This window comes from Equus asinus, chromosome 15 (genome assembly GCF_041296235.1).
Source record: "Equus asinus isolate D_3611 breed Donkey chromosome 15, EquAss-T2T_v2, whole genome shotgun sequence".
In the NCBI taxonomy this organism is placed as follows: Eukaryota; Metazoa; Chordata; class Mammalia; order Perissodactyla; family Equidae; genus Equus; species Equus asinus.
In genome coordinates, this window is record NC_091804.1 from 22,338,453 (window position 1) to 22,358,777 (window position 20,325).

Here is a 20,325-nt window from a genome sequence, read left to right on the forward strand (position 1 = left end):
CCTTTTAGCATCCCTGCTGGAGCTGTAGAAAGCTGCTGAAAGTACTGTTCTTGCCAATGCTTGTAGCATTTATAAATAGTGATGATGCTGATGCAAATATGTGCAATGCCATTTTTCCCTTCCAGGCTATCTTATAAAGAGTGTCCAGACTTTCCATGAGGAGATAACGGGTTACTTTGCAGAACAGAATTAGGACTAGTAGCGGTTTAATTATGTATCTTGGGTTTTTTGGGTTTTGGTTTTTTCCACGTTACAGGAAGCACTGTGATTGACACAGTTGGGATATGTTCCTTGGTTAATAGGTAGGAAAGCCAGAGGTATATTTAAGGCCATTATTGTAAGATGATTTTTTTTCTTGTATACTTTTAAAAAAGAATTCCTTGACCTTTGTGCATTTTATTTCTGCAGTTTGAAGAAAGCAGGTCTGAAACAAGGTTTTACCCCAGCTGCCTCTGAACACGGTGACTGCCAGATCTCCAAACATCCAGTCCAGCTTTGTCCGCCAACCTGTCTGACATGTCGGGACCCGTGCCAAGCAGGGCCAGAGTTTACACAGATGTTAATACGCACAGACCCCGAGAGTACTGGGATTACGAGTCACATGTGGTGGAATGGGGGTAATTGTTTCTGTTTGCTTCACTACCCTCACCCAAAGGGCTGATTCTTGGAGATTTGTTGAGTAATTTATGTCATGAAACCTTCCCAGCTGCATTTCTAAACCTCAAATCAAAGCCTGATTTTGTGTTTTTTTTCCTGCAGTAAAGAAGCAGCAAGGTATCGCTCTGGCAAATTAACAGTTTTGAAGTGCTTACCATTTAAAAATTATTTCAATCTCTTCTTGTTCTTTTCTCTGATTTATATATTCTGGATACAAAGCTGGTAACAAAAGAGTTACCTATCCGATTGCCTCAGCTGAAGGCTTTGCAGGCAGGTGAGAATTAATACTTGAGAGACTTTGAAAACACCAAACTCTTACATAAGTATTTTTGAGGTCAGAGAATGTTGTCCCATGATGATACTGAAGGATGAAACAGTTCTCCAGAAAGGTGTCCTCTTTCTGATGAGAAGCCAAATTAAACCCTTAAATACTTGCCCTTATCCTGAGACCAGCTGTGTATAACATGGAATTCACCCCGAATTCCATCTTGAACAGTTGCAGTCTGCTTGAGCGGCTTTGTTTGCCATCCTCATTCTTTGTATGGTCTCGTTTGGACGTTTGCATTTCTTGTCCCAACATGGTACGTATTTAATTGATCAGGTCATACCTTCATGATAAAAGCATTTTGGCATTCAAATGCAGAAGAAAGCAATTTGAAAACTCATAAAGCTACAGCTCCCATGTGCTATAATCCTGATTGTGCCATGATTCTTAACAGTAAGTACATTGCTTCTGCACAAGGGGGCAAAGTGTTCTTCAAAGGTATCAACAAGAACCAGTGGTATAACACCAATAAATGTTATCATTATTGATAATGTAACAGTTCCCCTCTTATATCACAGGCTTTGGATTCTAGGAATACCTGTGTTTTACTACAGAAATTTCAACCAGTCTCTTCAAGTTGAATGCTTTGCATTTAGTTCTGCTTAAATGGCACTAACCAGCCCTTTCAAGTTTTTGGCATGGTGCCATGTGCTTGCTCACGTGTGCTCTCTATGCCCTCCCACAGGAGGAGAATTCACCCAGAACTAAGAGCTTCCCTCCCCTGACCTGCTGTGATTATTACATTGTCCATTGCCTTTCTCTGTTCATTCACGTTCTTTTTAGCTGCTTAAGGAAAATGAATGATTTGTAACATACTGGATTCTCTCTGTCTCCAGCAGGAATAGATAGAGTTTAGGCCTTATTTTAAAAGACCATGTTTTGTTTGTCATTATTTAGAGCAAAGTCCTCTTAAGTTGTAAGCAGAGGCAGGGAAAAAATGTTGGCCTATCACTTACTCTTTTTTACCTCTGATGTTGCTTATCGGTCATAGAATATGGGTAAAAGTAGAGGAAAGGACCCCAAACTATGGTTCATGATCTGTAGCATGGTTTGCCAACTCCATTGCATGGACTGTCCTCAGAGCTTGCTTTGGAGGCAAGCATATGTTCTTGAAAACCACTTACCTGCAAAGAGGCCCATTAAAAATTGGCTGCTCCCAAAGTGTGGCTGAATTGAAATAGTCTTACAACATGTTTTCACTTCCTACTAGGTGCCAACACTGGGTCGGGCACTAGGGCACAGGAATATATAAAAATTACTCTCCAAGGGGAAACTGTTGTTGGAGACAAACGTAGATAACAAACCCTAATACACGCTAGCTATGTGTGGTGTGCCAATAGAGATGTAAACCATCTGGGATTTGAAAGAATAATTGAAAGGCTTAAATTTTTCTGATTCTAGGATTTGGAACACACATTTTTAATTGGCCTAATTAAAAAAATACAAAGAAACCAATTCAGGAATTATTTGAAATACCTCTTATTTCTTTTACTCCCGCTGTTTATAGAGTTTTGTAAGTTGCATTGGTGCTTAATAATTTGAATGTTTTAAATCATTGTGACTTTGACTTGTTTGTTCACAGAAATCAAGATGACTACCAGCTGGTTCGAAAATTAGGCCGGGGTAAATACAGTGAAGTATTTGAAGCCATCAACATCACAAATAATGAAAAAGTTGTTGTTAAAATTCTCAAGGTGAGTGCAAGAAGAGAGATGATAATTTCAGAATTATTTGGAATTTAGATGGTTGTTTTGTTTTTTAAGTAATAGTGATGCCTTTTTTAAGTAGCATTTGAAATGGTCATTTGAGTGCTTTAATGCCTTGATTTTGTTGTGTCCTCTAAAATCAGTAGAAGAGGTTTTATTCATTTGACGGATCAGGGAACCGAAGCAAGAGAAGTGATTTAACTCAAGTCATACAGCTAGATTGTGGCAGAGGAGGGGAGTCTCCTCTGCTCCTAGATCTTGTGCAATGCCAGTTTCCTGTATTTTTAGTAATACTCTCTGCTTTTGTTTTCAATGAATTGTTACCTTTACTGTGTAAGGATGAGTCGTCACAAATGCAGACCTTTACAGGGCAGGCAGATGGCATCAGTGCAGCTAGTCTGATGTCAGTGCCCATGATGAGAGGATGTGAGTGCTGGCCCTGCAGCACGTGCTCCAGCTCCAGCTGATCATTGCCCTGCAGTAGTGCAAGTCCAGTGTTGCTTGGTACTCTTTTGCAAAAAGAAACTAGAAATTTGTATTTGTATGTGAATTACCCTGATTTTTAAATGTTGGCTTAAGAGTGTTTTAAAACACTGTACAGGCTAGATTTGGCCAATAGGCTACCAGTAGGCAACTTGTAATTTAGTTGCAAGTATACTGTGCACTGTCATATACCAGGAACTTAGCATACAATTTCTTTTCACAGGAACTTTTCCATATTTGACACTGAGAAGCAAAGGTTCCCAGACTTTCTAAATTTATAGCACACATATTGTCTCAGTAAATTTTTCATGGTACCCTTAAGCCAAAAGAATTACCTAGAGGTTCTGTATATTAAGTAAGTTAAGTCCAAATAAGTAAAAAAAATACTTGTTCTAACTTGGTAGCCATATGAAAAGTTACACACACAAATTGAAAGAAAAAATTATTCTTATATAACCATAATTAATTACTATTGGGCTATGTACACCCATTAGTCTCTGCACAACTTCTCAAATGTTGGGATTAGTTTGGACACCAGCAGCCTCGTTTCCCTTTCCACAATGATTTTTGCACAGTACTTGCTTTTTATCACAGCAACTGCTAAAACCCCAGCTTCACAAAAATAGACCATCAAAAGGAGTGTAGTGCAATCTAGCATTGAAACTGAACTACATTGGGCTCGTAGTGCACTCAGTGTCGGGCAGGTATCAACTACTGATTGGTGTTTCTCAGAAGTTGAAAAATCCCACAGAACCCCTGTGAATTTGCTGTGGTTCCTGGCACACCTTTTGGGAACCAGAGAGTTTAAGTATTTGTCTCTGTCTTATCACATACAGAAAGAGAACTAAACTGGAAATCAGAATATTTGGATTCTGATCCAGACTCTCAAAGTAATTAGCCATAGTCCTTTTAAACTAAGACTTGTTTGTTCATCTGTGGAAATGAGATAATCTTCCTTTACCTATCTTTATCAGAGTTATGAGGATCAAATACAAAATTGTATATAGAAATATACCTTGGAGACTGAAGTTCTATGTAATTGTAGGATGATGTTCATATGGGAAGGTATATGATTGAATGAGGTGATATGTTATTTAGAGTCATAAGAAAGGCACAAATGAGGGCCATCCCTGTGGCCGAGTGGCTGAGTTTGTGTACTCTGCTTTGGCGGCCCAGGGTTTCCCTCATTCGGATCCTGGGCGTGGAGCTAGCACTGCTCATCAAGCCATGCTGAGGCGGCGTCCCACATAGCAGAACCTGCTATGGGGACCTGCAACTAGAATATACGACTATGTACTGGGGGGCTTTTGTGGGAAGAAGAAAAAAAGAAGATTGGCAACAGATGTTAGCTCAGGGCCAATCTTTAAAAAAAGAGACAGAGAGAGAGAAAGGCACAAATGGTTGGTCTTTTATTGTTGAGAAGAGGGTGGTGGTTAGGAAAAGCTCCCTGGAGCTATTTTCAGGCCCTGAATGGAAGGAGGATTTGGATAGGTGTGGGTGGGAGTGGGGAAGGGAAACGTCATCTGGAATGTGCAAGGTAAGAAATGAGGAAGAGAAAGAAACAAGTGAGAGAAAAGTTTCTGTGGAAGATGTGTGTGACCACACATGGGAAGTAAACTTAGAAAGGGAGAGTAAATTGATGATAGCCTGGAAAAGATAATCTCTGTATTTCCTTCCAGTCTTAAAAGGTACATGATTTTTATCTCTAGGTCATTGGGAGCCATTGGTGGTTTTGAGTGAAGGGTGGTTTGAAAGATTTTTTCCGGCTCAGTCTTCCTTACTGTACTAACTGTATATTTTACTATATAGATGGATGATACAAGTATAAAATTCATTTGTAAACTATATTTAGAATTTTTAATCTCTCCTCCTTATTTATTAAGATAAAAGTTGCATTGATCACATTAATTTAGGGTTTAAATCACCTGCCTGGTCTATCAAGAACCAGCTTTGTAAGTTGATAGATTTTAAGGATTTTGTAGAATAAAAGTTTTGTAAACCAGTAGCTTTTTGCCATTGACCAGCAGTTGGGAAATCGTGATTTAGTAGAAAACAGGAGATATATCGAGGAGTTAGTCCCTGGAGGGTGGAAAGATTTCCCAAATACTCTAGCAGATTAGAAAGATCTGATAGTTGAAGCAAAAAGAGAAGACTTCTGATCAGCTTGTTTCCCAGCCAGTGTACTGAGTTCTAATAGAAGCAAGGCTAAGCAGTTGTGGATTGAATTAAATGTGGACTATGTGGAAGTCACTGTTACTAAAAACAGCTTCCATTTATTGAGTGTCTGCTTTGCCTTGGGTCCTCTTCTAACTGTGGTATGTACATCACACAATTATAGTCCCTTTTCAGCAGGGAATAAAAATAAAGTTCAGAAACATGTAAGTGCTTTTCCCAAAGCTGCACAGCTACAAAGCCAGGATGGTCTTTTCCCAAGATCTGCTTGCTTTCTGCTGTACCATGTTCTAGGACTTAAGACAGGGTACAGTATTGTTTGGTAGTTTCTAGACCTGGACCATCAACCTGGGAAGTATCTAAAAATAGATCTCTGGCTCCGTTCTCAAGATTCCGATGCCGCAGGTCTAGGTGAGTCCTGGGAATCTGTATATTAAAAATTATAGGTGATTGTTGATCATCAAAGTTTAGTAACTACCAATCTTGTTAATGAAGAGATGATATACATACTTAAAACAATTTCTAAGAATTGTGTGCCATGGGTCAGTAGTCCGAGGTGACCAACACCCTAGGAAAGACCTGCGTGGTTCAGTTCGGCAGACATGGGCCGCCTATGGCTTATTGAGCATTTGAAATGTGGTTGTCCAGGTTAAGATACGCAGTAAGGATAAAATACACTAGATTTCAAAGGCTTACTACTCAAAAAAGAATATAAAATTGCTCATGGTCTAATTTTCTATATTGATTTACATGTTGACGTGACAAGATTTTGGATGTTTTGTTAAATATATTATTAAACTTAATTTTGTCTGGTTTTGTTTTGTTTTTTGTTTTTTACTTTTTAGTGTGAGTACTAGAACATTTAAAATACACACATGTGGCTTTCATTATATTTCTTTTGGACCAGCATTGTTTTAGACTATTTAGAAGGAAGGCTTTGTAGAGGAGGAACATTTGGACCAAAGCCCTCCTAAGAAAAACGAAAAGAATTTCTATACCGAAACAGATGTGAAATTGATGGGTGAAGACAAAGGAATAGGGAAGATCTGCTCGGCAGAGTGGTCTTTTTTAGAATAGAGGGAGGAGTTCATTTATAGAAATATTGGTCATAACGTTAGACAGATACTAGGTGTTATGTCCCACCCATATTCTGAGATCTTTGCAGATATCTTATGGCTCATACAACCAACACTCTTACAAGATAGGTACTCTTGTTGATTGTTTTACCCATAACAAAAGGCTTGGAGAGGTATGTAACTTGCCCATAGGCACACAGTTAGCAGGTAATGAAGGTAGGATTCCCATTAGGCAGTCTGTCTCCAAGGTCCTCTTTTAACCCACAAGGTTATGCTGCACAAAGATGGTTTGGCCACCCTTGCTGTTGGTCCTGATTTCCTTCACCTCTATAGAGTGTTTATGGACTTAGAGGAAGGAATGGAAAGAGCTCATGTTTCATCCTACTTGATAAAACGATTTTATAAGATATGCCTTAATGTTACTAAACATTTATATTCCCAGTTTGTATAGTTTTAAAAAACTAAGTAAAAGCTGATGATTGGATTTAAATGCTAGTTCTGCAGAAGTCTGGTCTTTGGAGTGGAAATCTTTTTTTCCTTCAGTATTTACCAACTACCTGCAGAGTGCCTGGCACAGGGCTAGGAGAAGGGCATTCAGACATGAGTCTTGACACTTTTCCTTTCTTCAAGGAGCTCATAAGTAAGCCATTTGTGTATTATATTACCTGTTGAAGTACTCTGAAATAATATATTTCACTGATGATCTTTTACCTTTTCAGCCAGTAAAGAAGAAGAAAATCAAGCGTGAAATAAAGATTTTGGAGAATTTGCGAGGCGGTCCCAACATCATCACACTGGCAGACATTGTAAAAGATCCTGTGGTGAGTATATTAGGCACTAGCAAGGCCCACCAGGGCTGAGGTGGTGTTTGACCTGGAGCACAACTGTCCTCTTTCTGTTCCCCTAAGTCCTGCTTTAAAAGTGCTTAATCAGTTATACCAATTAACTAGCTTGGGTCTTTCTTTCAAAGAGACCTCCACCCACAGACTATTTCTTATTCTTCTAGGCTAAGAGACTGATAGCACTGGAAACTGAAATGTGTTAATCCATTTTGCAAACTCAGGTCCGATGCCGATGGGCGATGGGCGCATTGTCGGGCTGCCTAGAGCCTGGTGAGACTTCAGCTCCATGTCTTCTGTTTGAAATCCATCCCAGAAATGACCTAAGTGTGGTGGTGATCAGAGTGGGGAGGGCTTGTAGCAATAGAGGGTTTCCTACAACTGAGGCGAGGACTGCCAAATTCACCACGTAGCATCCACAAACATTGTGCCCATTAAAGCTGCCAGGGCTGTTGCTAATGTGTGTTTTCTTTTTCTTTCCCCTAGTCACGAACCCCCGCCTTGGTTTTTGAACACGTAAACAACACAGACTTCAAGGTATAATATATAACCAACCATTTCAAGCTGTTGGGTTTTTTAGACCACATAGAAAGCCTTTTAGGGATGTTAACTGTCTTCCTTCTGGCTTGCTTAAAAAGAGCTTTTTATCCTTACAGTCTAAGTTTTAAGATAGAAAATCTGTACAAGCAGTGCCCACTTTCCACATCTTGGTATTTTACTATCTTATTTGTTTAGTACTCTTTTTCATGACCAATACATTTACTTCTCACCACCTTTACTGTTCATTTGACAGTTTCCACTGATCTCAAACCTAATGAAGGCAGCAGCAACACATGTTCAGTCAGGATCTGACCTTAAGACATTTCGCTTTAAAATGGCAGTGTTCACGAAGGAATGTTATGATGTATGTAAAAGCAAGTACTGCTTATGCCTTAGGATTCCTCAGAAATTCTGGGCTCTGGATCTTGAAAAGGGATGGGTGGGGAAAGGTGCTGTAAATTCTGCTGTAACACAAACGTCTGCAGGAGATATCTCTGACTTCCAGCCTGTCCAGTGGCCTTCTTATTTCAAACATTTCCTGATTCCAGTACAGCAGAAGACTGGGCACTCTCTTGGGTTACAGGTTGTAAAGGTATTTGACTTGCCTTTGCATCAGTCCAATATTAAGAATGTTAGGTATCAATAAATGTAGGTGAATTCTTTGCTGAGAGGAGGAAAACAAGGAAGAACTCTTTTAGTATGAGAATGATAACTTTAAGGAAAACTTTGCCAGAGGACGTCACTAACCATTTGATGATGTGTACATGTAAAACAAAAGTCTACAGCTTTTTGGAAACTGGAAAGGATACCTAACAGTTGTCCAGAGTTTGCTTTCAAACTGGGACAGGAATAATTCCTTTAAATTGGCTCAGCAGATTTGGCAGCAAGTCGTCTGCATACCTACTCGTGATCTGCAACACTTAGAACTATGTGAGCCAGAGATGAGTTAGTTCCCTGCTAAGGAGGCTGTGTATTTACCAAAATGCCTTTTATGAGATGGTCTGGAGATAAATGAAAAGCAAACTAAATTGCAAATGTTGATCAGTGCATGTTGCATATATAAATTGCTATGTTTCCGATAGTGGATTATAGCTTCAGCAATATGAGTTTAAATAATCTTCACATTTGCATATATAATATGTTAAAGACTCAAAGTATCTCTTTAAAGTGAATCTACTGGAGAAGTAGACACTGGTGAACAGACAGATCTTGGAGCAAGGGCAAATAAGCCATGTCTTGGTTTGAATTACTGCAAATGAGAATGAGAAATTGCCTTCCTATCAGCATTATTTCATGACTCAAATGTTACATTTGTCTTTAACAGCAATTGTACCAGACGTTAACAGACTATGATATTCGATTTTACATGTATGAGATTCTAAAGGTAAGGGAATATTGGGTACTAAATATCTGTAGATTGATCTTCCCTTTTTCTTAAATAGTCCAGTTGACTGTAGAAAAACTAGTGAATTAACTTTGTAAAGTATGTTGAAAGAAGCAGCCTCTTCATGTGTTTTTAATAAGTTAATAGCATCAGAACACTTATTCTAATGTGAGGGTTACGGAATAGGGTCTAATAGGAATATAATTTAGAAGAGAGCTGGGACTCCTTAATAAATATTTGTAATCTCCACCTTGCTCCTACAAAAGTTACAATTAAATTTTCAAAACTTGTAAAAATAACTCATGATGTGCTGGCTTCTGGTGTACTTTATTTCACTTAAAATTCAACAAGTAAAACGGTAAACTTTAACTCAGCCCTCAAAGGGTCCTTGTCCTAATGATTTGCTTAGAAATTGCTGATTTAGAGTGGACTTTGATTTCTAAAGTGGGATCGCCAAATATCTTGCTCCTAGTAGTCACAAGATCAGTTTTATAGATGAGAAAATTGCTGTGAGTTGGCTGAAGTTTCTTACTAAATGAGGGTTGACAAAGCCTGCATTTGAACCTTAGAAGTACACTGAAGAGACTATGCCAGCAGAGATATTTGATCTTTCCATTGGCTCATGCGGTCTTGTGGCGAGCAGGACTTCACAAAGTTAAGGACGTGGTTGCCTAGCCCTGGAAACCCAAGTTGCCCGTCAGGAAGGACAAGAACTTGGCCAATGACATCAGCTGACTTAAAGGGCTGGATTAATAACCCCAAAGGTTATACCACTCAGTTCCCCTTAGTTTGAGATTAGACACACTTTTCAAATTGGATTTGCTGTGATAAATAAGGAGCTGGCAAACTTCTTTACAGGCGCCAAAGAGTAAAATTTTAGGCTTTGTGGGCCATAGGGTCTTACTCACACTACTGAACTCTGTTATTGTAGCAAGAAAGCAGCCACAGACAGTATGCAAACAAATAGGCATGGTTGTGTTCTAAGACTTTATTCACAGAAACAGGCAGTAGGCCATATTTGATCTGCGGCTCATGGTTTGCCAGCCTCTGTTGTAGACTCTTAGCTGCTGAAGAATTGTTGTTGTTCTTTGAATAAGAGGTTTATAGTACAGACCAATTTTTTTCTTTTGAGGGGGATCTGTTTGTGAAAATAATCCAGGCTTTGGGTAAGAGGGACAAATTGGAAGTGATGCATTTAGTGTACACTTTGGGTCTTTTTGAACAGAAAGGTTGTTGAAACAGCTGTGCAACAACAGAACTTGAAGGTCAGAGACCTGAGTTTGCTTGCTGTGGGATCTTGAACGAGTCTCTGAAGAATACCTGTGGGAGTAATTGTCCTAACCCTGACTCCCAGAGGTGTTGTGCAGCTAGAAGGAAAACTATGGAAAAAGTAAAGGACTTTAAAAATCACTCTTATGTAAGCTAACTCTTTCCTTTCTTACCTGTTCCTCCCATAGGCCCTGGATTATTGTCACAGCATGGGAATTATGCACAGAGATGTGAAGCCCCATAATGTCATGATTGATCATGAGCACAGAAAGGTAAAGTGATAGACTGATAAGTCTTATCAACGTGATAGAGTCAACAGCCCATCTTCAACATTTTATCCCTAGGATCTGTCGCAGTGCCTGGTACCTATGAGGAACTTGATAAATACTTGGTGAATGAATTAACTAACAAATCAGAGTGATTAAACCATTATTCATTCATATTCTTAAGAATACTATCAAGGAGGAAACAGATTAGTGCAGTAGGCAAAACATTAATTTTGGGCAGGGAACCTGGCTTCTAGTCTTATTTATTAAATAACCAGTTTCTTGGGAAACTTCTTTCTTCTCATTTGCCTACTTTTTCTTACCTGTACAACAGGTATAATAATATTTGTCCTGCATGCCACAGATTATTGTGACAATTAGGTGTGCACAGTTGTGAAATGGTTGAAATATTCAGAAAATGGTGCTTCTTATTAGCAAGTGTCATGGGGTCCCTGAACTCTACAAGTGCTTTCAGTGAGAGCTGCACTACCACATGCTTTATAACAGTTTTTTAAGGTGACCAAGCCCACCTTTTGTAGGCAGTGATGGCTCTCTGTTGTAGGCTTTGGGAATGTAGGTGATTTGTTTATTCAACTAATATTTTTTTAGAGACACACTTTGTAATGGGAATTATAAGAGGAATTGTATGTAAGAGGCTGGGGATATATGCATGAGACAAACAGACAAAAAATTCTTGTCCATAAGGAGCTTGCATTTGGGGGAGGCTGGTGGGATAGAAAAGTAAAAGTATTATGGAAGAAAAATAAATCAGGAGTAGGGAATGGTGGAAAGTGTTGCAGTTATAAACAAGCTGGTGAAGGGAAGGTTTCATTGAGAAGATGACATTTTACAGAATACTTGAAGGGAACCAGCCATGCAATCTTGGGAAGAAGTATGTCCCAGATAGAGGAACTTGCAGATGCAGAGGCCCTGAGGCAAGAGTGTGCCTGGCATGTTGTAACAGCAGCAAGGATAGAGCAGGGATGGAATGAAAGAGGGGAGGGGGTGAGGTCAAAGAGATAAAGAAAACCAGATCGGGTAAAACCTTAAAGATCGCCAGACCTTTTCTCTGAATTTGCAGAGCTTTTGCAGGGTATGAGCAGAGGGTTGGTGTGTTCTCCCTCACATTTTTAAAAGTTCACTACATACCTACTAGAACAGCTAAAATAAAAAATAGTGATCATACCAAATGCCGGCAAGGATGCAGAGAAATTCGGTCTCTCATATGTTGCTGGTGGGAATGTAAAGTAGCACAGCCATTTTGGAAAATTCCAAACTATTAAAAAACTAAACATGTGCTTATCAAATGATCCAACAGTAGCATTCATCCCAGGGAAACAAAAACTTAGGTCCACACAAAAACCTATACGTGAGTGCAGCTTTATTTATAGTAGTTCAAAATTGGAATAAACCTAATGTCCTTCAGTGCATGAATGGTTAATCAAACTGTGGTATATCTATACCATGTAGTAGTATTACTGAAAGGAAAAGAAAGAAAATAAAAAGAACTACTGATAATGCAACAACTTGGATAGATCTCATGCTGAGTGGAAAAAAGCAGTCTCAAAAAGTTATAGATGATTCCATTTGTGTAACATTCTCAAAATGAAAAATTCATAGAGTTAACAGAGGGGTTGCCAGGGCATTAGAAAGTGAGGGGCGGGGGCGACCCCGTGGCCGAGTGGTTAAGTTCGAGCACTCCACTTCCACGGCCCAGGGTTTCGCTGATTCGGATCCTAGGCGTGGACGTGGCACTGCTCATCAAACCACACTGAGGTGGCATCCCACATAGCACAACCAGAAGGACCTACAACTAGAATATACAACTACTTAACTGGGGGGCTTTGGGGAGAAGAAGAAACAAAAAACAAAGATTGCCAACAGATGTTAGCTCAGGTGCCAATCTTTAAAAATTTTTTTAAGTGAAAGCAGGGAGACCAGTTAGGAGAAGGGGTGGTGTAGTAAATCAGACGAGAGGGTGGTGGCATGGCCCAGGGCAGTGGCAGTGGAGGTGATGGTAATGGTCAGAAGATGGTAGAGCCAACGGTATTTGTTGACAGATTAGATGTGGGGTGTAAAGGAAACAAGAATCCAGGGTGAAAATTGGGGGCCTAAATGACAAGATGAATGGAATTACCTTTAACTGAGGAGAAGAAGAAGGCTATTCGGGAAGTAGGTTTAGTTTTGAGATGTCTGTTAGGTGATCACAGAGAGACGGCTGGTAGGAGGCATGGGCTGGAGAGTATAGGTGGGAAAGGCTAAGATGCTGTATGTGAAGCCACAAGACAAGAAATGGTCATCTGGGAATACTTGATAAAAAAGGAAGCTCAGGATCAGCTCTGGAGCACAAATGTTAAGGGGTTGATGAGCAAGTGTGTATAAAAAAATTACACTTTCTTTCATACCTTTTATTATATTTCACTTTGTCTACTAAAACAGTGAAGACACTGTCCCTCATTAACAGTGAACTTAACAGAGGCAGTGTCAGAGCAGGCGGGCATTGCCCAGGCCCTGCTGCTCCCACTTCAGATTATGGTCATGCTGTGCACAATGGGCAAATGAGGTTGCCTCTTGTCCTTGCTAGTACTTTTTCCACTATGAGGATACATTTTGGTAAGAGATATTTTGTTGGCCTTTCTTTTATTTTGTTTGCTCAGCAAATATTTTTATTTTTCTTCTGTGTACTGGGCATTACGTTGAATCTAAAAATTACAAAAGTAAATAAAACAGTCTCTACCCTCGAGGAGCTTCCAAGTCCATATTGAAAAAGAAAGATGGAAAACAAACATACAGTGAAGAGTTGTAAGTTCTATTAAAGAAAGAGATCTGAGGGTTAGGAGCTAAAGGCACTGGTTCTGCTTGGATAGTTAGAAGCGGCTAACTTAGATATCTCAAAAGATGCAGAGGTGTTCGTCAGTAGGAGTCTAGGTTGGATAGTGGAGACATTCTTGTCGCAGTTTTAAGAAATTCGGAGAAGCACAAAGTGAGTTGTGTCTTTCTGGAAGTGTAAGTCTCAGTGGAGACAGGAACTAGATCTTGAGAACCCTGTATGTGAAGCTGAGAGATTTGATTTTCATCCTAAATGCAGTAGGTACTCAGTGAAGGGGATTCGGTAAAGAATGATATGGCTGGTGTTTTTAAAAGAGTACTCCAATGGCAGTGAGGGGGAGCTTGAAAGATAAAATTGCTCATGATTGATTCTCCTGTTTTTTTTCTTTCAGCTACGGCTAATAGACTGGGGTTTGGCTGAGTTTTATCATCCTGGCCAAGAATATAATGTTCGAGTTGCTTCCCGATACTTCAAAGGTCCTGAGCTACTTGTAGACTATCAGGTGAGAAGAGAAGGGCAGAAAAAATTTTGGTCCTGTGTTTGTTTTGCACATAATTTAAGAAAAATGTCATTTCGTGCTTTTGAATAGGCCATTTTTGCACATCCATGTCTGTCCCTTTTATGTGAACGTAAAATATGAATCACCTCAGTTCATCTGCCATGACTTCAGTTGTTGCTATTGTCATAGTGTTGGTGGAATATGAACAGATCTGCATTTGACCCTAACTGAGGAGAAAGCACACTAAAGATACTTTTCCTGGTCAGAAATTCCAGAGCTGGTTTGAGAATTTGTAAGCTAGGTTTGGCCAACCTTAAGAGTAAACTAAAAAGTGTTCTCTCATGATTTTCTGAGATTGTATTTTAGGTATAAAGACCTTCCCCTTAACAAAAGAGATAAAAGGCCTTTTTCTTCTCAAAGAAACAAAATCCCTGTGAGTGCCTTTCATGTCCAGTCCTCCCAGGTGTTATTATCAGATACACCTTTAAGAGGTCAAACTCTGTCCTAGAAATTCTTCTTCTGGGATCTTGAGGGTTATAACCCTGCACTCAAAAAACATTTTATGCAGAAAAATATTTTTACAACATTTATAATGGTGTAAAATGAAACACTGTCCTATTATAGGGGAAATTAAAGATTAAATTCTGAAATATTTATGCAATAAAATAACACTACGTGTTAGGTTTCTCTAGGTTAACAATTTGGAGTGTTCTTACATAAGTGAAAAAAGTAATTCAAAATATGTACAGATTGTTTTAAAACTGGGGGAGAAATGCATAGAAAAAAAGACTGAAAAGAAGTACATGAAGATGTTATTGGTATTTGGACTTTGAGTCAATGGATGATCCTCCCTTCCCCAATAATAAAGAGCAGATATTTATTTTGAAATGACGAGATGTTTATTCTTGTCATTTCATGTATGATAACAATGCTGTTTTCTTTACTTTAATGTAGATGTACGATTATAGTTTGGATATGTGGAGCTTGGGATGTATGCTGGCAAGTATGATCTTCCGGAAGGAGCCATTTTTCCACGGACATGACAATTACGATCAGGTGATATATGTTGTTCCCCTTAGGGAACTTGCTGGTCTAACCTAGTGATGGCGAGATTCTGCCTGTTAGAAACTGCAGTAGATCTTGTTAAAATGCAGATGCCCAGCCCCCACCTGAGAGCTGTTTATTCAGAATCTCTGAGAGTCGGCCCTAGAATAATGTTCAATTCATGTCTTGTTCAGCCAACCTGACATTGATCCTCAGATTGGTGTTTTGGGAGCTACCAGTTTAGCCTTTTGAAATCAGAGTTTTGCCTCTAGTCCTTTTAATTTGCATTGCTTGTTTTATTGTGAAATATACCTGTAAAATGTTTTATAAAACATCATATACAATTCAAAGAAGAATAGTTTAGGAAATAGGACATTACCTTAGACTCTTCTAATGTGAGCTTTCATTGGAGTTAGGAATGTTTTCTCCAACCTGTTGGTTTATATGTGGTATTTCTATGATCCATTTGTCTCTATATGGATTAAAATTGATGTATGTCACTAGAAATATAGATGGTGTTTTTTTATACTAGCTCCACTTCCCCTTGAAGATCAAGGGGCCATTTCATTCAAGAGAACCTGGAATGATTCTAGGGCCTTGTGGAAGGTACTGTTGCCTTGTTTGAGCACGATGACCTTTTTTTTTCCTTTCTTTTTAAGATTTTATTTTTTCCTTTTTCTCCCCAAAGCCCCCTGGTACATAGTTGTATGTTCTTAGTTGTGGGTCCTTCTAGTTGTGGCATGTGGGATGCCACCTCAGCATGGCTTGATGAGCGGTGCCATGTCCAAGCCCAGGATTCAAACCCGTGAAACCCTGGGCCGCCGCAGCAGAGTGTGCAAACTTAACCACTCGGCCACAGGGCCAGCCCCACAATGACCATTTTTAATATGAGTCTAAGAATACCACCTGAATTCGATTAAAATCAGCAAGTCTGTATCACCCGCCATGCAGGATTGAAGAATACAGAAAAAAAGAATAGTCCCTCTTCTCAAATAGTTCGTAATCATCTAGTTCAGGAACCAAACATGACAGAGGTCACAAGCATAAATGTCAGGGTAGAAATGTAGACAGGGTGCAAACAGCAGTTGTGGGAGTGAGTGGTCTGAGTGTACTAGGGAAGCTTTCCAAAAGATGTGACGTCTTCAGCTGGGTTGTGAGGGGGGACAAAAATAAGACCTCACCAGGGAGACATTTCAAGGGGAAGGAACCAGGTTACAAAGCAATTGCTTTTTCTTTTTGATACCTTCACACTGAGCGATAATTTAGTGAATTTTATGTGGAAATCCACTCCTGCCCTGCACAGAAATCTGAATTAAATCGAAGTGTAACATTTACACCCATAGCCATGATGATCGCTTTCTTTTAATGCAGCCCTGTAATATGCTTGTGGTGTGCGCTTTTATCTTTCTTTAATCCTAGTTGGTGAGGATAGCCAAGGTTCTGGGGACAGAAGATTTATATGACTATATTGACAAATACAACATTGAATTAGATCCTCGTTTCAATGATATCTTGGGCAGGTAAGTCATAAAGCAGAATCTATGCATCTGTGCCTTAAGCACTTTGGGTGTAAGCTTACACTTTGAATCCTCAAAATAGTTACGTTCTCTTTGCCAACACTGCTGAGGTGTCGGTGCTCCAGTGCTGCCGGATGCTGCATGGGTGGGCATGTGATAAAAGCATTGGATTGAATGGCTGTTTTTCCAGATTCACTTATAGGAGTCGGAGTGTGGAGATTAGGGTCAGAGAATTCTTGTGAAATATAGATTCTGGTAGAAGGATTACGGTTGTCAGAAATCAGAATCTCTTGATTAAACTTACTTCTCCAAATGACAAACCCTCTCTAAGAGAAAGAAATAGTAATAGAAAACACATGCTTCAGTACTGATGTGCTGACAACGGACTCTGAAAATAGTGACTAGACATGATACTAATTCATTCTCCACTTAACAAGAGGAGGTAGCCATTCGTGATGTAAAGGCTGTTGCTGGCCAAGTGGCAGAGATGCCAGGAATGTATGTGGGCATAGGAGAGAGGTGCGGTTGGCCCAGCCACCTGACCCTCCTTGCTGCACAGGAGCATTCAGTCCTGTAAACTAACCTGAATTACGTTTCATAAAATTGTGAGGACCCAGGTTTTTCTGCAACACTGCTATTTCCAGTCTCTCCAGTTAGCTTTGTTGTCTCCCCAGTGGCAGAGTGGCATAGAAGTAATCTCTTGAATTTTGATCTCTCTTTGCTATTGGCTGGGCTGCTAGCCACTCAGGAATAATGTAGGAGTGAAATGTTGGGCTTCTCTGTTCCTCATTCCATTTTTCATTCCCCCTTTTGGCTCTGCAGGCACTCCCGTAAGCGATGGGAACGCTTTGTCCACAGTGAAAACCAGCACCTTGTCAGCCCTGAGGCCTTGGATTTCCTTGACAAGCTGCTGCGGTATGACCATCAGTCACGGCTCACCGCAAGAGAGGCCATGGAGCACCCCTATTTCTGTGAGTCCTCCTGTCCAGTCCACAGAGCCTGCATGACCCACCTAGCAGACTGTACAAGGCAGGGAGACTATATACTCTGAGGAAAGCTCTGGGCCCAGAGTCCTACAGAACAGCTGAAATCCCAGGTTGCCTTCATTCACAGTGAGCCTCAGCTTCCTCATATGGGGACAGTGATGGCAACTGTCTTGCAGAATTGTTGGGAGGGTTTTGATCTAACAGAATACCTGACACATGATCATTCCTAAGTAAACTGCTTTTCTTCCTGTGTGGGTGATACTTCCCAGTGGCTAGTCTGAAGTGGTTGGATTAGAATAAGCAGCCCTATATCTGTCCTGTCTCTGGTAATCATTCATTGGAGAGAGTCAAGGAGGCTTGAAAATCTTAATTTTATGAACACCTTGACCTGGGTTTGAGAGTTTAGCAAACTGTGCTGTCCTGGGTGAAAATGCCACTTAGACCCACTACATCCTCACTGTGATGTTAGCTGCCACATTGGATTGTTCCTTGAGGCGTGGTGGGATGGTTTTGTCGTGAAGCCATCACAGACTGACAGGCCGACTGAGATGGAGAGTGAAGTCTGTGATCATAGCACTAACTTGCACAAACCTATTGCTGTGGCTTGTTTGGCACCGTGCTTAACCAGGTGAGCTGTGGACTGCAGTAAAACCAATTCACTCTGATAATATATTACTGCCTGGGCCAGTTAGATTGTATTGTCTCTTTAAACCCTGACGGGATCAGTTTTGTTTTAAATTAGCTCTACTATGGATAATTACCTCGTCTTCCTACAATTTAGTTTAAGAGTTGGCCTTTACCAGTCTTACAGGAAAGATAATTCTATTTTATATTACTTGTCTAATTCATGGTGAAAGCAGTTTTCACCTTACGTTCTTCTAGGAATAATAAGGACTACGAATAAAGTGCAAAGAGTGAGAATGACTGCTTTAAGGCCCTAGACAGTTAGTTAATCCTTCAAGTATAACAGAACCTGCCCTTATTGTCGCTTTTCTAGACTCTGTTGTGAAGGACCAGGCTCGAATGGGCTCCTCTAGCATGCCAGGGGGCAGTACGCCTGTCAGCAGCGCCAATATGATGTCAGGTCAGTTCACTGGTAAATTTCCTTTAAGTGCGGGGAACAGGGGGCTGGTTGACCTCAATTATTATCATTAGTTTTGCTCCCTGTTTGTGGGGATTTCTTGTGGACCTCCTCATCTCTGTAACGATTGCCTTAGTAACACATTGGCCCGTGTGGCTCTCCCCACCAGCTTTCAGGATGCTTTTGACACCTGGTATACTTTAGTGACACTGCCTTGAGTAGTGTATCAACAGTTTCTTCTAGGCCAGAATCCTGAAAATTTTTCTCAGGTACTTGAAAGTCCCAACAAGCCGTGAAGAGTAAAAAGAGATCCTTTCCTCTCACAGATTAGAGTGACAGTAGTTGCGTGATCCTCAGAGACAAGATTAAGAAATTGGGTGGGGGGAGTAGAGGTGGGATTTGTACATAGGTATATATGTGTAGAACAGTGGTTCTCTGATTTTTCCAGAGCAACTCCAGTGTGCCTAGTAGATTGTAAAGGGTTATATGAGATTATTTTTCATAATTGTTGAGTCATCACGATTTAGAGCGAGTTTTTTTTACAGAGTTACACAATTATTCTAAAGAAACCATAGGCACATCCCCTAAGAGTTAGATAGGTATGCAACATCCACGTGAGTGCACTGGTGGTAGTGAGGGCATTTACTCAGACACCCTCTGAGAATTGCTGGTGTCCCAATTCTTTTTTAAAGAACTAGCTGCTTTTTAGAATTTATCCTCTTGAGTATCTTGCCTATGTGCAAAATGATGTATATCCAAGGTTACTCATTGTAGCCTTATTTGTAAGAGCAAAACATTGAAAACAGCTCTCAGTAGGGAACTGGTTAAATGAATTATGGGACACCCATTATGGGAATGCTATATAGCCAGAGAAAAGAATGAGTGTTTCATGTTGTTTTCTAGCTCCACAATATGAAATGAAAAAAGCAAGATGCAAAACCATGTCCAAGACCAGGAGTGGGCAAGAATACATAATCACATTCTTATATATGATTCTTATATGAATATTCTTATAAAATTATGTTCATGTATATGCATAAAATATTTCTGGAAGCATACACCCCGAAAATGGTGTCGTAAGTTGGCCAAGCAACAGGGCAAGGGAGCTTTTTCACTGTATACTCTTTTGAAACTTTTGTATCTTGAGGCGTGTAAACATATTACCTGTTCAAAATATATATATAACATTTTGAAAATTAAGGAACTGGCTGGCTGAGAGCAATCTAACAAGTAACTCTGGTCATCAGATGAGTGGAAGAAACTAAATGGAAATAAATTCTAAAACACTTATTTTAGGTTAGAGGTGAAAAATGTTCCTTTTCCCACTGCAAATGACTTAGTAATTTTGAAAGCTGCCAACCAAGCGGGCAGCGTGGTGTGAGAAGAGTGCATGAACTCGGCACCAGCCCTGCCGTTCAGTGTGGCGGTGACTGCCACATGGGGCTATTTAAGTTAATTAAAATCAAGTACACTTTTAAAATCAGTTCCTTAGTTGCAGTAGCCCCATTTCAAATTCTCAGTAGCCACGTGTGGCTAGTGGCCACCAAGTTGGCCCAGGTTATGGAGCAGAAAGTCTGGTTGGACAGTGCAGCCCTGGACAGGCCTGGGTTGAAATCCAAGCATAGTTGCTGCTTATTAGCAGTGTGCCTTG

General features: G+C 40.0%; 1 protein-coding gene across 2 annotated transcripts in view; it reads left to right on the forward strand.

Moving 5' to 3' along the window:
• CSNK2A1 (casein kinase 2 alpha 1) overlaps nt 1–20,325 on the forward strand; it is a 51,893-nt gene that overhangs the window by 29,953 nt on the left and 1,615 nt on the right. The window contains exons 2-12 of one of the 2 annotated variants that reach the window (XM_044748114.2): nt 409–617; nt 2,565–2,676; nt 7,139–7,240; nt 7,745–7,795; nt 9,123–9,182; nt 10,640–10,723; nt 13,939–14,049; nt 15,001–15,102; nt 16,510–16,610; nt 17,430–17,578; nt 18,591–18,677. In XM_044748114.2, coding sequence (XP_044604049.1) covers nt 517–617; nt 2,565–2,676; nt 7,139–7,240; nt 7,745–7,795; nt 9,123–9,182; nt 10,640–10,723; nt 13,939–14,049; nt 15,001–15,102; nt 16,510–16,610; nt 17,430–17,578; nt 18,591–18,677 — 1,060 coding nt within the window. In that variant the 5' untranslated portion in view covers nt 409–516. Of the gene's footprint in view, nt 1–408; nt 618–881; nt 932–2,564; nt 2,677–7,138; nt 7,241–7,744; nt 7,796–9,122; nt 9,183–10,639; nt 10,724–13,938; nt 14,050–15,000; nt 15,103–16,509; nt 16,611–17,429; nt 17,579–18,590; nt 18,678–20,325 lie in introns of those variants that run through there. The other variant, XM_070485700.1, reaches the window with a different exon arrangement.